We start from the raw sequence: 15,255 nt of genomic DNA, 5'->3' as shown, positions 1-15,255 counted from the left end.
CTATACAATTCACCTGTAATGCTCGTAGTGATGGCTTCTTTGCTTCATATGAATTGTAGATTTCATGTAGTATATGTGCAGTTAATAAGTGTAAGATTATTAGTTGAAAAATATGTCTAGTCGTGGTGTTTGACAGGCCTGGCTATAAATTTGTAGTGACGCTTTTATTTCGTCTGTACAGTTGTACATTTGTAAACGTTGATGCTGTAAATGGGATGTCTTTTACACTTTTTTGGGGGAGAAAAAGGCAAAACTGTGCATTTAGATGTGTGTATATTCATCACTCCTTTCCCCTTGAATATAATGTATACAGTTTTATTTGATCAAGTGTTATTTTAAAGAAAAAAAATCTTTATGGCTTCACAATCTGGCATGGTTTTTGTTTTTAATCTGTTAAGGAAAGGCCAGCCTCTATTTGTACCGAAGCTCTAACATCCACTGTTCATAGTCTCTCCTGATGTGTGACAGTTTAAAAAAAAAAGAAAAAAGAAAGAAAGATAAAGAGGAAAAAAAAAAGTCTACTAAAACCGAGGCTGCATTTAGTCCTCTGCTACCATGGAAGCTTCACAGCATACGACAAGGATTATTTTTGTACAGAAGAGTGCTGTATTTTGGAACAGCTACTACCTTGTAAGCAAAACAATGTAAAATATTGTCAATTATATAAATATGAACATATGAGTTTTGTCACACTGTCAAAGTCATGTACATTTTCAGGTGGCCTTATGTACATTTCCAGATGTTAGATGAAGAAAACAAACTCATTTTTGGAAGCAGAATTGTGACTATGTATGATTAAACTGTTCTTCTAACATTTCAATTGCATGTTGTAGTTTTTCTCACGTGTTTTTCTATTCCAGTCACATTTCAAACCGAGTTGGAGACCACACTAGCTTCCAGTCACATGATAGATTTTTAAAACCCTATTGTTTGTAAATCCCGGAACAGACTCGGTCCAGTGTTCAGAGAATATAAACATAGCAGAGCTCTCAGATCCAAAGCCTCAGGTCCGCTAGTTCAGACCAGAGTCCATACTAAACATAGAGAAGCAGCATTTAGCTCAGGGGTGTCCAAAGTAGGTCCTTGAGGCCACTGTCCTGCATGTTTTCCATGCATTCCTGTTCCAACACACCTGGATCCAGCACCCAATTAAGTTTTGCACAATGACTGATTCATTTGCATTGGGTGTGTTGGAGCAGGGAAACATGGAACACATGCAGGATTGAAGCCCTCTAGGACTGGAGCTAGAGCTGAAATTGTAACATTTTTTCTATCCTAAAACAAATGACTCACTTAAGTTGGCCTTCAGTTTCTGTTGTCGAAGGTGATGACTGTCTGGAGGAGTGGCTTGCTGTATCCAGCTGTCTTGCGGCTACATGAAGAATCCTCTGAACGTAGCATTGTTTTTGCAGTGAGTTATATAGACAGTGAAGATCTCATCCATGATTTTCAGTAACTTGGGCAACATTCCTCTCTGTTCAGTCAATACTGGAAAAATAAAGAAACAAGACCATATATCTGAAATTAAATATAGTTTCCTCAACAGGTAATTGCACAGTGATGATTCCTTTTTTTTTTTTTTTTAAAGTGATTGCAAGTCACTGCCGTCAGTGATGATCCTATATTGCCAGGATCTGGAAACTAAGTCCAGCCTCCAGGAAAACAACACTGTCTCCAAAGCCAGGATCATCACAGTACTTGTAGAATTTGGTAGTGGTGAGAATGAATGGTTTGCTGGACGTCCAGATCTTAATCCCACTGAGAACTTGTAGGATCTGTTTGCCAAAACTATCAACACAGCCACAGTAGCTTGCCCTTAACAACTTAGTTCAAGTTCAGGACAGTGATGCTGCCCCACAGCAAAAGGTGAGCAGGGTGAGTAAAGTGCCAAACTGTTGCGGCTGTGGATGGATCTTCCACACCTATTGAGGTCCAGGGCAGTGTGAAATGAATAAAGTCTTAAAACATCCAGTACGTGTTGCTTTTCCTCCTCACTGTGGGAAAGTGAAAAAAAAAACTGGACAACATTACAGGGCACATTTTCTGTGGAACTACCCACTCACATTAAGCTGTGTTTGTCATTCCACAGCAGCATGATCGTGTTGTAAAGGTGGTCAATAAGGCTTTCCAACAATGTGTAATAATTACCATAACACCAGCGGGTGTTTTTAAAAATGGAGGGAAAAGTTTACATATTTCTTTTCAGGCATGTTTGTCTAGTCACTCAAAATTCAAGATATATTTAAGATCTCAGAGGCAGGAAAATTAAAAAAAAAAAAAAAACTTTTTAAGAATTAAATGCCATGTTTATCATACTGTTTCTATTCATTATAACGCTGTATTAGAATGATTTGTGTAAGTGTTTGCCTGTGTTTCTCTCAAATGGAACAACTACAATAATTCACTTTAACATTAACGATAGTGACACACCGAAACCTGTCGTCAGGTGGAGTGAATACACACTCCGGTTTTAATGACGGGCGGGGTGTGTGAAAGCTGAATACCAGCAGGAGACTCGACGTTCAGCAGCGACACACTTCCGTGGAGATTGAGAAGAGGACGAAGGCAAAACACAGCTCGCATTCTTTTAAAACTATGCGTTTACCTGCGAAAGTCTCTCTATTTTTCATTTTGGGATTGATCAATCCTCTGAGTGTGTCGGTAAGTCTTTTCATTGTCTTTAAAGGGTTTTTGAAAACGAAAGATGTGATCTCGAGCTCTCTTATCTCACCCTAATGTTAAGCAACAGGTTGGACTCAAAAATGTCAAGAAGAACTTGAACTTGTGTGTATGGCTGTAATAGTTCAAACAAAAAGTCAGTGACTGAATTAGATTTATTTGTGGCTACTTCTCCTTTTTGTTGTGGCTTTTAAACAAAGCAACGTGTGTCATGTCATGTTACTGTTTGTTTTCAATCTCAGTTCAAGAAAAACACCATACATATATATACATACATACATACATACATACATATATATATATATATATATATATATATATATATATATATATATATATATATATATACAAAGTGTCACAGTCAGATCATATTACAAAGGAAGAATAAAATCCATGATCTGCCAAATACATGCATGGCATTAAAATCTAATATTTGCAAAACACTGTGTGTGTATGTGAATGCGTAGACTGTGTTCATGCAGTTCATCTCCATACTTCACAAGTAAGACAGGATTTTTTTTTAATTTCATCTTTATTGTCTTTATTCATTCTTTATTTCTTCTTTTTTTTTTTTTATTCAGGTCAAACATAAAGTTCCGACTTGTCCCATGAGTCACTTGGTATCTACCTGCAAAATTTAGATTTATTTGCTGTCTTGAGAAATATTTGAAATTTGCAGTAAAATCAATTACCAAGTTTTTAATGTTTTATAGCTCCGATAGAATTTGCAATGACTGACATCCTGACAGATTATCAGTAACAACCAGGAAGATTATTATGAACAACTAGGATTTTTTTCCTTCCTTCTTTATTTATTTATTTATTTATTTGTTTTGTAATGTTTCTCTGATAAGGTTTTGTCTGTAAATAAAACATTTTTTCCAATATTAATGGTTGTATTGGTTCCTTTTTGGTTTAATGTACAGTATAAACAAATGCTGACTGGACTAGATACTCTCATCTTGCAATGTTTGCTAATGGCTGTTCAACAAAAATGAGAAATTGGATGTCAGTTTATCAGATCTGGGGAGTGAATCTTCCTCCTAATGTTTTTTTTATTGGTGGTCATTACTTGCATCTTTATGGGTTCGTCATTGATGGCTTGTGTGACTGCCCTGGGACTTTGTATCTTTGGCCTGATTTATGTCTTTACTGCCATCATCAGAACAGCAGCTTCATTATGTACTTTCACCTGTTGTGTTTTTCTTTTTGCAACTGATATGACGCAGCTCTGTCCTCCATATCTTAAAATATCCTTGTTTATTTTCCTCTATGAAATTAGCTTTCTGCCCTTCTACAAGAGTTGGAAGGATCTGAATACAACCTGGATGGTTCTGGTTCAGGAGATGGGTCAGAACTAGGTAATCCTGAACACTGTATAAATTATGTTGATCCGATTAGATATGTAGTTTAACATGATTAAAACATCATAACGCATGTTGCATGTATTTTTTAAGCTGTACAAATCCGAGTTGACTTTTTTTTTTAAAAATATTCTCACATCATACCTTATCCCATCTCTTCTGATTGCAGTCCCATCTGATGAACTTGAAAACATCAAGTTTGAGTCCAACAACAAGGAAGTAAGCACATGAGAGGGAAACAACTATTTTCTCCATTCATGACTTATTATAACAAGTGTTTTACTATCTAAAATGTGGAACAGAAAACCATGTGACCACGCGTTTTTTGTTTGTTTTCCTCCTGCTTAAGGATTCTTCAGCCCTGTCTTTTGACTACACATACTGGCCTACAGGAGTTGATGCACCAGTTTTGTCAAACAGCCAGAGTCTCCTGAACAACCCAGAAATCCTTGCAGGTACTTTGCAAAAAAGCGTATACATTCTTTGAAAAAGCTGTGAATTGAGTTTGTATTGTCACTCATTCATTTTTTTATGTATCCAGGCTTCATTGTGGGAGGAGTGGCTGGATCTATAATTGGAGCCATGCTGTCAGCGATCCTGATCTACAGACAGATAAAGAAAGATGGGGAAAGAAGCCAGAAGAAAGCTGCAGATGAAGATTATCACAAACCCATCAGGGACAAAGCTTTTGTTTAATTGCCACATGAAGGTTTAAAGCTCCACACCACTGAGTCACTTTCTTATCCTGAAGAGATCGTGTAAATTATTCTGTCATTATTTTTTTTATGGAAGTGGAAGGAGGGGTGTTTGTTTTTTGTGCACTTAATCCTATTGTTGTTGGTTGTTAAATAATATATTTATACTTGTGATAAAACTTGAAGAATTAGTTTTAATGACTTATTTAATGTGTCTTTAACAAATGTCTGAGATTGCTTCGTTGTGCACATGGTTGATGTGGCAGACAGGGAATATTTCTTTTAAGAAATCGTCCAAGCAAATAATGATCAGTGATTAAACTGATTCAGCATTACTTTACTGCGTGGCTAAAAGAAGAAACCGAAATGTACAGTGCAATAGTTGATTATCTATTAAAATACGGCCATTTTTCTTTCTTTCATGCAGACATTTTTGTAGCAAAACCTACTCATCCACTGAACTCAACAACTTTTGTCAGTTATTTTTGGCTGATTTGACCTCCCATCAGGAACTTATGAGTCTTTACTGAAAGCTTAAAATGCTTTTTTACCCACACTATATTGAGATCTGTCATTTAAAATAAGCATACTGATGCAATACAGCGGGGAAGCCTCATGATTCCTTATTTGTTTGCAGATGGGTAAAGATGTGTCAATAAATACTAAAAACTGGATAACTAACAACAGAAAGCTATAATTTAATTGATATCGGCATGTATTCTTGTATAATGTAGTTGTTAATAAAAACAACTTTGTAATTATTTATTACTTATTTGTCATTTATGTCCAGGCATTGACGTTACTATGTACAGTGTAAAGTTTACACACACATCAAACACCCACCCACATACACAAATATGTGTGTATCAAATCTCGAGGAGCTGGGTTCAAGTACCCAGGCTGGCAACAAAGGTGAACCTCTTGTTCACATATTTAAGAATTTTCTAGTGAAATAAGACTGATGATTTAATTACAGTCGTGTGTGGACTTACTGTAAAAGAAACGTTGCTGTTGCTTGTTATAACAACTCAAAGCTAATTTATATGATAAAACAACAGTTAATTAAAAACAAGACAAAATGCGAAAAATAAGTAAAAACAACGCAAAAAAGTTCAAACACAACATTAAAAAGTTTCTGATTTGGCATCAGCATGCCTCTTTCAATTGAATAAAGGGATTTATCATTTAAATATCTTTAAAAACAATTGAAGCCCTGGGATTAATTTAAATCTCACTTATCCCAGTCTCAGGCCATGGTTATAAAAGAGTTGTTATTTTATTTATTTATTTATTTAGTTAGTTAGTTAGTTAGTAAGAATGGGTTTAGTCTCTTCTTCACCATTGGATTAAACTCCTGTCAATCATTTTTATTGTCCCCGCCTTTTCTTGTCCGTCAGGGCGTTTGTTTTCATTCACGGTGTGCGCAGGTCGTCAGGAAAGTGGTGGGCGTTCCTTCGTGTTCGTTCGCTGACTATTGATGCTAAGAAGCTTTTTCTGCTCCCATACCAGCTCTCCAAATGTTTCTCCCTACGCTTGTAGAGGACATGCATCATTTTAAACCAAGTCGAGATCGACTGTACACCACTCGGTGTTGCGGCTGTTGCCACGTACGGACGGGGACCATCATCCTGGGAACATGGTACATGGTGCGTAAGATGGTTCTCGAAAGCGGCCAACACGCTAATGTTAGCTAGCATTGTTGTTAAGTCTGCACAACTAAAACCCTTGAAAATATTTACCTCTCACACATGGTCACTCAGCTTTGATAATTTGTTTGGATTATTTTCCTGTACTGAAATATGATCTGTCTTCCTGGTTTGACTCCTGAAATGGCATTTACTAAGCTAAGTAATGCTAACAGGATGCAGTGGTTAGCAGTAGCGTATCGTTTAGATCTGGTGTGCATCATGTGTGGGTATAACTTGAACAACTTTTATGTTGCTACCACAAAACTGATAAACCGACTAAATATAAATGGTATCTGTTAGTTGTCCGTACCTTATGAAATGCCATGCTTTGGGTTTGTTTTGTTTTTTTGTGTTTGTTTTACATTGGTTTTGTGTAGCTGAATTTCCGCTGTCTATAACATTTCAGCCTCTTCCCATCGTCTGAGGTGAAAGAATGCATATTTATGAAGTGTGTGTAAACACACTGCTGCTACTAAAGAAAATGGAAAAGAAATTAATTATAACATTATTAATAAATTATAAAGGAACCAGATAGCTGTTCGCTTGTTATCGTCCTCTCGAGCTTTTTTTTTTTTTTTAAACCCTGTTTCAAATCACTGAATTAATCCCTTTTTGTTTCCCAATAACAGAAAGGTTTTGTTTAGGTTTTGGTTGCGTTTGTAAATCCTCCCATCCCACCTTCTTAATGATTCCAGCTGGTGGGCAATATTTGAGTCATTATATCATTGAAACCATGTTGCTCAGTTTAATCCAAATCATGATTATATGGCACTAAAACCTGTTCTTAATAATGACTTTGCAGTGTTGTCTGAATGTAACACCAGATTAAAGCTTCGTTTAATGATTAGTTAAACAACAGGTTTAACACAGGTTAACAGATGATTAATCAAATTGTTTCTGAGGTCTAAACTCTTAAAACAATTCTGTTTCTACAGGTTTTAAGTTTCCTAAATGTTCATTCGAGTAGCTTTGAAGCCCCATGATGATCCTGTTCTTGTGTTTCTGTTGAGTGGGTTATCATTTTATCATGGTTGTATGCCTTTCACATTTAATTTAGCTTGTTCTCAGCCAGGCTAGTCACTTTATACATCTTTGTGTTAATTTTTGTGTGTGTCAGGTTAATTGTTTTTCTTTAACTCTACTCCTCTTGAAATTTTTGGATGACATTCAGTTTTTTATGATGATTCTTGTCTCATTCTCAGTGCTTTGTTGCCTTTATCTTGTTCAGTTTGGTTGTTTTGTGCCTTTTATCACTATCTTCGTATCCCATGTGTTTTTTGTTACTTCATGTACTTGGATGTTTGAGGACATTCTGAGTCTTGGTATCCTTTTGTGTTTCTGTGTTGCTCATATGTGTCTTTGAGAACATTTAATCCCAATCTAAGTGTAATTTTGTTCCTGGGATTATGACATATCTCTTGCTCGAGAACTATGATGCTTAAGTTAGGAAGTAACAGGTGTCATCCCAGCTTCCCTAGTCTACATGACAAAGTATGACTTGGCAAGATGTTGACCTTGTGTTGCTTTGTCAGTGTGTTCCTCACATATAAATGGCTTTTAATGAAAGTCAAGTCAAAGTAATGTAATAGTTTTGGGACTCCAACAGGAACCAGGAATCCACAGCCCTGTGCTCAGTAGGCATGTCCCCATTCTATCATCTGACCGTGGCTGCAGAGGGGCCAGGCTGGGACATGCATACTGACCGTCAAATTTCAGGGACACAGACTCTTGACATGCACATTGTCATCCACCACAATGGCTATTATTCAGTGATTAGGTTGTTGTGTTAAAGACGCTCAGTGAATTAACAGGATAAGCAAGGTGTCAGAGTTTAAACATATAAGTATCTACCAGTCAAAGACAGACAAACGTATAAAATCACCAGCTAATCAATAGGATATTATTTTTATTATTATTTTATTTATTTTTTTTTTTTTTAATCTATCATTACCTCCACCAAGAAGGTGACAGTGGTAATGTTTCTGCCCGCATTTATCTGTTTCTTTTGGACAGATTTTCATTTTGGGAGTAATCCTGATTATCATCTGGATCCAGGATTTTTTTTTAAAGGATTCTTTATTATTGCAAAATCTTTTTCAGTCTTTATGCATGTGGCTATAATAAATAGTTGGGCTGTCTCCTATGAGACATTCCAAGCAAGTATTACAATGTTTCATTGGGTGGAAATCACAACATGGGCGGAAATGAGCAGCTCGGCAGAGGTTGTTCTCTCAGGGTGCTTATATTTTTATATATATCAATATATATATATATAAATTTATTTATTTATTTTTTTTACATTTCATGTTTAACGCTATAAATATCCCAGTACTTTGAAGACCATTTAGAGTTTAAAGGTTGGATTGCTAAAAGATTATGCTGATCACAAGCTGTGAACAGATTCTTTACTTGAATTTAAGATGCCTCAGAAGCCACCTCGATTAATAAAAATGACAGCGGAAGTACCTGTGTGTGAAATGTTTATACTAAGTAAAAGCAGTGATGCTGGTGTTTTTGGATCCTAAAGATGCAAAGGGTACCTATGAGTTGCAATGGTTAGGATTTTAAAACACTAGGTTTGACACAGACCTTGTTATAACTTGGCCTGCAGCGATTGTTGTTTCAATTCAGTTTGGATACATGATGTTAATAATCAGGACTGAAACACAGTAGAACATTTTACCTTTAAATGTTTTTATATTCTTTACTTCTTCATGTTTAAAATTCTCAAATCCAGGTCACATCAGCAGTACCACTGTTGATGCACTGCACCATTTCCTAGATACACAGAGCCCTTCTCTCAGATGTTGGGGTGTTCTTGAATAGTTTAATTCCCACAGTCTGATAAAGAAACCTTGTCAGACAGAAGCATAATAAATTGCTCCCACTAATCTTTGTTTTCAAGGTGAACTTCATTCAGTGTAGAGAAGAAGTTAGAATTTACTGTTTTGTTTTTCCCTGAACTCAGGTGGTCAACCTGTTGATGGGCATCCTGCTGACTGTGGCTGTGACCCACCCAGAGAACGTGCCCACCATTGACTTGCAGTATGAAGTCATCGACCATTACTTTGCCTCTGACAGGATGTCTGGTAAGATGAAAAACCTGCATACAAATGATTTCACTGTAAACATTTAAATATACTGATCTCTGTTTAGTTTATGATGTGTTTTTAGTAACTTTTATGTAATTCTGACTTTTAATTCTTTGATATTCTAAGATGATTGCGCTCCAACCACTAAAACATCAGTGAGTAAATATTCACTCCATTGGATCAGACAAAGCGGTTGTCTTTTAAGGGCTTTTCACTTCAGTAAGCTGCAGCAGTGCAGATGATAATTTGGCTGGGTATTTCTCCACAGGGCGATCAGCTACCCGTTATCTTTGGAAACAGAGATGAAGCTGTAATAAAATATAGTTGCCTGTTTGTTACCACAATATGTTTACTGAACAGAAATCCTCGTCCTTTAAGAATTTCAGTCAGGCCTGGGTAGGTGTTTGTATTTGTGTGTGCTGGGGTACAGCTGGAAGAAGTCCCTGCTCTGTCTGGATGAGAGTTGTTTGGTTGGCTGGTTTGGTAAAAACCTCTGTTTTTTTTTCTTTTTAAGGCAGTGACTCAGAAGTAAATGAGGGGAAATTACTGCTGTGATTATGACAAACTGGATTGCAGAGGTTGTCCACTGTCAGCAGAAATATGTTATAATTCAGACTGCTTCCTATGTCATTACCCCTCGTATTGCAACCTTATTACAAAGCATTCATTTTATTCTCCTACACAGTCTGAGTTTATAAGTTATGTAACATGTAGAAGGAACATTTGAAAATGGCTTATGGTATTACGTTTGGATAAAACTGAGGGGTTGCCTGTCAGAGCCATCCTGCTGACTGTCTGGTTGGTGGAGATCTACAGGATACTCTGCTTTAAGTATTTCTATCTGACGTGCTCTTTCTGGATATCAATATTAAAATGATCAATGGCTTTTCTCTTAAATAGAAATGTAGAATCAATGAATTCTTTTTTTTTTTTTTTTAAATCAAACATTTCTGTGAAATACATGCCATCTAATGAAAAATCTTAATTTTTCTACTGCCTCAGTGTTGCTTTCCAACCTAGTTGAGATGTTAAAAGATCATATTTTGTGTGAAGAATCAAAAATCTAGAAAAAAAAAACTCTTACTGGGATAATTTAAAGTATTCGAATTATTTCAGTATTTCATAAACAATTAACCAAGAGAAAAATAGATGGATAAACTGATGAAAAGATGTTATTTTACAGACCTGCTCACAAATAATCTGTCACATCATTTAATAGAAAATGTAAGTTTTTGTCAATCTATGAGAAAAACTTAATATGCAAATATTAATTTCTGGTTTATTTACAGCATGTGGTTTTGTTCTTAAATCTAATATAGAAGTTTTTTTCTGAAGCTGCGGTTTCCAGACAGGTTAATAATGATGCACACATTGTTCTGCGCTTGAGCTGCTGAATAACAAAGGCGTTTGTCTGCTGCAGTAGCTCTCACACAAGCCTCTCCAATGCAACAGGCAAAACGGTTGTGAAAGCCAGAGGGTGAGTGATGTGGAGAGATGAGGATATGAAAGACTGACCATTTAATTATCCTAGACTGAGTCTCATTGTTATCTTTATTGACATGGCACTGCTGAAATAGAGCAGCTTAATGCTCCCCAGAGCTAAACAGACTGAGCTGGAAAGATATGAACCCTAGAGACTGTCCACTTAACTAGTGTGCAAATCACAGCTGCTTCCAAGAAAGCAGGACAATATCCATTCATCCACAGTCATTATAAACGTGCAGAATTACATTGTTACTTGCATTTAACCTGTTTATATCTTTTTATTTCTTTTGTAGAAAATGCCTGTGTTGGATTTGCCATTTCTCTGCTGATGCTCACCATCAGTGCCATGATGGTGTATGGAGCCATTACTGTAAGTATGCACACCAGATATGATGCTCCTTTTCTTTCTTTCTTTCTCTTTCTTTCTTTCTTACTTCCATTGACATCATATGCTATATTAAAGGCAATGCCATGGGTTCTTATGCAAATTTGTAATCCCAAAATACACACGCACAAAAGAAAGGCAGCTTTAAAGTTGTGTAATAATAGCAGCAGAGTTGATGGGTAAGTAAGAAAACAAGAAATACCAAAGCAACCGTCCCTGTGTTTTTTAGCTGGATAATGGAAAAGTATCCTGAAGTTGTAGGACTGTAGCACACAATGCTGTTTTTTCACTGCATGTCATCTTCACCTCACAGGCCTGCCTGATGGCATCAAGACTGACAGGTTTGATAGCCTTTTGACGATGACTTGTATATAGCTGCTAGTTGGGATGATTGTACAGTGAGAGTGTGACACATCTGCAGAAGGGATTGGGCATGCAGATGGTTTGTGCAAGAGTCGTACTTGAGCTGTGCACATAAATCCTTCCAGATAGTGGTAGCATTTACCCTTTTTTTAAACGGAAGTGGCGAGTGTCTGTAAAGGTTTGATTCTTGATCGTAAGTTACCAAAAAAAATTTGCCACATAGATTTTTTTTTTGTCAAAGTTAGTGTCCAGTGCTTTTGGTAGATTGAACATCCAGGCAGCCTGTAGTTACCAATAGAAAGGACCACTTTGCTGATTTTTCAACCTTTTCTCTGCTTGTGGTTTTCATGCATGGTAGTAAGTATATTTTTAGTGTCAGCAGAACCCAAGAAACTGAACATCTGTGGGAAAATATGCAAAAAAAGTATGCAGTTCCAGTTCTAAATTTAGAAGAATGAAAACAAGTTTTTCTTCATACTTAAATGAGATGTGAGGTTTTTTTTTTTTTTAACATTGGTTCATTAATCTATATAAGACAATCTACCAATAAGGTTGAAATACATACATTGTGGTCCCTCTGGAGTCGAGAAGTATATTTGCACTTTGATCATTTTTGTCTTCATCTGTTTCCACTTTCCTCAGCACCGTGATGGCTGGCTCATCCCGTTTTTCTGCTATCAGCTGTTTGACTTTGCTCTGAGCTGCCTGGTGGCCATCAGTTCCCTCACTTACTTGCCCAGGATCAGGGACTACCTGGACCAGCTGGTCAGTCCCAGTGCTCCCCACATCTGATTCCACAACTAACATAGTCACACTGCAACCATGTTGTGTTAATATTGCTGTAGAGTTGACTCATTTACAGCTTTGTGCGGTGCTGACATTGATTAGTTCAGTTATTAATAGGTATTAAACTCATTATTTTGCTACAGCACTAAGAGCAGTTCCACTCTATTCTCACTTCTTCCATTTGCATTGTGGGATAATTGTCCAGAAGTAGTACAGATGCCATATACACAAGTTTCAACCAGTTTTGCAGAATTTTCGATAATATATTTTTTTAAAAAAATCAATTAATAATCTTTTAATTGATCCCTTTTAAACTTGAAAGACAACGTAGAATTTGTGCATCATGTGGTAATCTGGGAGTGCACAGCTTATATAAAAGGCTGTGTGTTGTTCTAATGAGATATATCTGCATTCCAGCTCATAAATTCTTTCCTTTTTACAAAAGAAGAATCAGTTCTAAAAATCAGGAAGTGTTTGTTGCTATATCACTTTCCAGCCCTCCTGGAGTCTATTAAAGTTCATGGTTTTCTCTTATTGACTGGCTTGGTGTGTTTAAGGTGAACTTAATTAGCTTTAAAAGGCTTTACTGAATATTTACTATCCCTCATTGTTCTTTTCATCCATAGCCAGATTTCCCATACAAGGATAATCTCCTCTCTCTGAACTCCAGCTGCCTGCTACTCTTTGTGCTGGTCTTCTTTGCCTTCCTCATCATCCTCAAGGTAAAACACTCACTTATTGATAGTTAGGCATGGTTTTTGTGAAGTGTTGTGTATTTAAAACCAAACCAGTGTCATGAAACTGTGGTGGTTTTTCTTTCCAGGCTTATTTGATCAACTGTGTGTGGAACTGCTACAAGTACATCAACAACAGGAACATGCCAGAGATTGCTGTGTACCCTGCCTTTGAAACTCCTCCCCAGGTATGTAAACCACCTCTGTAATTTATGCAAAAAAAGTGCTAATAAAAACAGGACAACACAAGAAGCTGAGTGTGTAATGCTCAAGTCGAGCCAGCAGAGGGCGCAGTGATTGCATAATGTGACATGGTGAAAGCCAATCTGTGTCTTTGTCAGTAATACTTAATTATGTCAGCAGAGAAGCATTAAAGACAGAAATATATCTATACTGTGCATCATATAGCAAACTAATCAATGTGAAATATTATTTCTATCACTGGAACCAACTGAATCTGCATTTATACTGACAGCTTTGCTCAATGGTGTCCTTTTTTGTTATAGTACATCCTGCCAACTTATGAGATGGCGATGAAGATGCCAGAGAAGGACCCACCTCCCCCTTACATGCCAGCTTAAACACCAACCCTGTTGCCAAAACAACACACAGCCATCATATGCATTCCTACATTCCCTCACTAACCATTTCTGAACACCATTATGCCCTTATTCCCCCTCTCTGACTCGCCGTGTCTGTTAGGCCTCTGAAGGTGTTTTCTGTTCAACCTCTCCAATATATTACTTTAGAGTATCTATAAAGCATCCCAGACATGTGAGAAGAAAAAGGTGGGAAAACTTAAATTTATATGAAAATGACTGAATGAATGTGGTTTGAGAATGATAGAAGGATCACTTCCACCCTTTCCTACACCCCTAAGCCTTTTTCATGTCTTAGTAAAAGGGATATGTGAAAAAGAAATAGCTTGAAATGCTTTCATCAATCCAGCATCAACCTATCAATAAATAAATATATTGTATGAAGTGTTTAAAATGAAGAAGAAAAAATATGACAATCCACTTATTAGTGCTATTGTTGTTGAATTATGATTTTCCCTTATTAGTAAGACCTAGACTATTCCAGCTTAGTCTTAAATAGAGTCTGTAGCACTTTTTTGTCTTTTATTTATTTAGCTTTGCTGTGGTTCAGTTCATCACCACCCCAGACGTCATCATCGCCCTGCTGCCCTGATGTTTGAGCAAAGCTAGTAAGTTGTTTTCCAGTTGGAACTGAAAAGAGCAGAGGGCCCCGATGATGGATCAGTTTCTCAGCTTATTTCTCGTCAGACATCTGGAACCAACAGCTAGTCTTGTGAGCATTAGTTGTTGCATGCTTGTCAATACACACTTATTTTATTGATATGATTTTATCCCAGTGGAATTACTAATTTGACTTCAATAAACGTGCCAGAAAAAAAAAAAGTTTTGTTTTGTCTTTTTATTCATGTTTCTCAAACTGAAGGTAAGATGTTCTCAAATGGAGTTTTGTTGTTTAATTTTTTAGTTTTGCATCTATAAATGTTCCCTAACAGTAACATAACATGGTGTTGGCGAGAATAAGTCTGTTATTATAGAGACAGGCTGTATGTTGTTCCATCACAACTTGTTCCCTCTCCTGGGTTCTTATGCATGTTCTCCAGCTGCATATGAAGGTTATCTGGGTAAGCCAGTTTCCTCTTGGTATTTGGTTCATTTCCATATTCTTTCCTGGTACAAGTTCAGATGGACTCCTACCCATTGCTATGGACAACTTTAAGTTGAATTGAGGGAAACAAAATAAAATGTGCTGGAGAACTGAGTGTTTTCTCCCTGAAAGAGACATTTACTGCTACATGTGTGCCTGAACGAAACCAGTCTATTTCATGAAGAAGATCAGATGTATATGCTTTTATCAGGAATCTGAACGCAGTAAAGCCAAGTGGAAAGAAGTCCATCTGCAGAATAATTTTTGTTTTTTCAAAAGATTTTACTTGGTTTTGGTCAAT

The 15,255-nt window shown here is 36.7% G+C and overlaps 1 protein-coding gene across 1 annotated transcript; it reads left to right on the top strand.

The window, feature by feature from the left end:
* The first annotated feature begins 6,165 nt into the window (after positions 1 to 6,165).
* Positions 6,166 to 14,676, top strand: laptm4a (lysosomal protein transmembrane 4 alpha). Its single transcript, XM_079255799.1, has 7 exons — positions 6,166 to 6,384; positions 9,395 to 9,515; positions 11,297 to 11,373; positions 12,394 to 12,516; positions 13,164 to 13,259; positions 13,361 to 13,459; positions 13,778 to 14,676. Exons 1-7 carry the CDS (start codon positions 6,256 to 6,258, stop codon positions 13,850 to 13,852), a joined length of 720 nt encoding a protein of 239 aa, XP_079111925.1. The 5' UTR covers positions 6,166 to 6,255; the 3' UTR covers positions 13,853 to 14,676.
* The last annotated feature ends 579 nt before the right edge of the window (positions 14,677 to 15,255 follow it).

Source organism: Telmatherina bonti, assembly GCF_933228915.1.
Source record: "Telmatherina bonti genome assembly, chromosome: 16".
Classification (NCBI taxonomy): domain Eukaryota; kingdom Metazoa; phylum Chordata; class Actinopteri; order Atheriniformes; family Telmatherinidae; genus Telmatherina; species Telmatherina bonti.
This window is presented reverse-complemented; position numbering and strand designations above follow the sequence as displayed.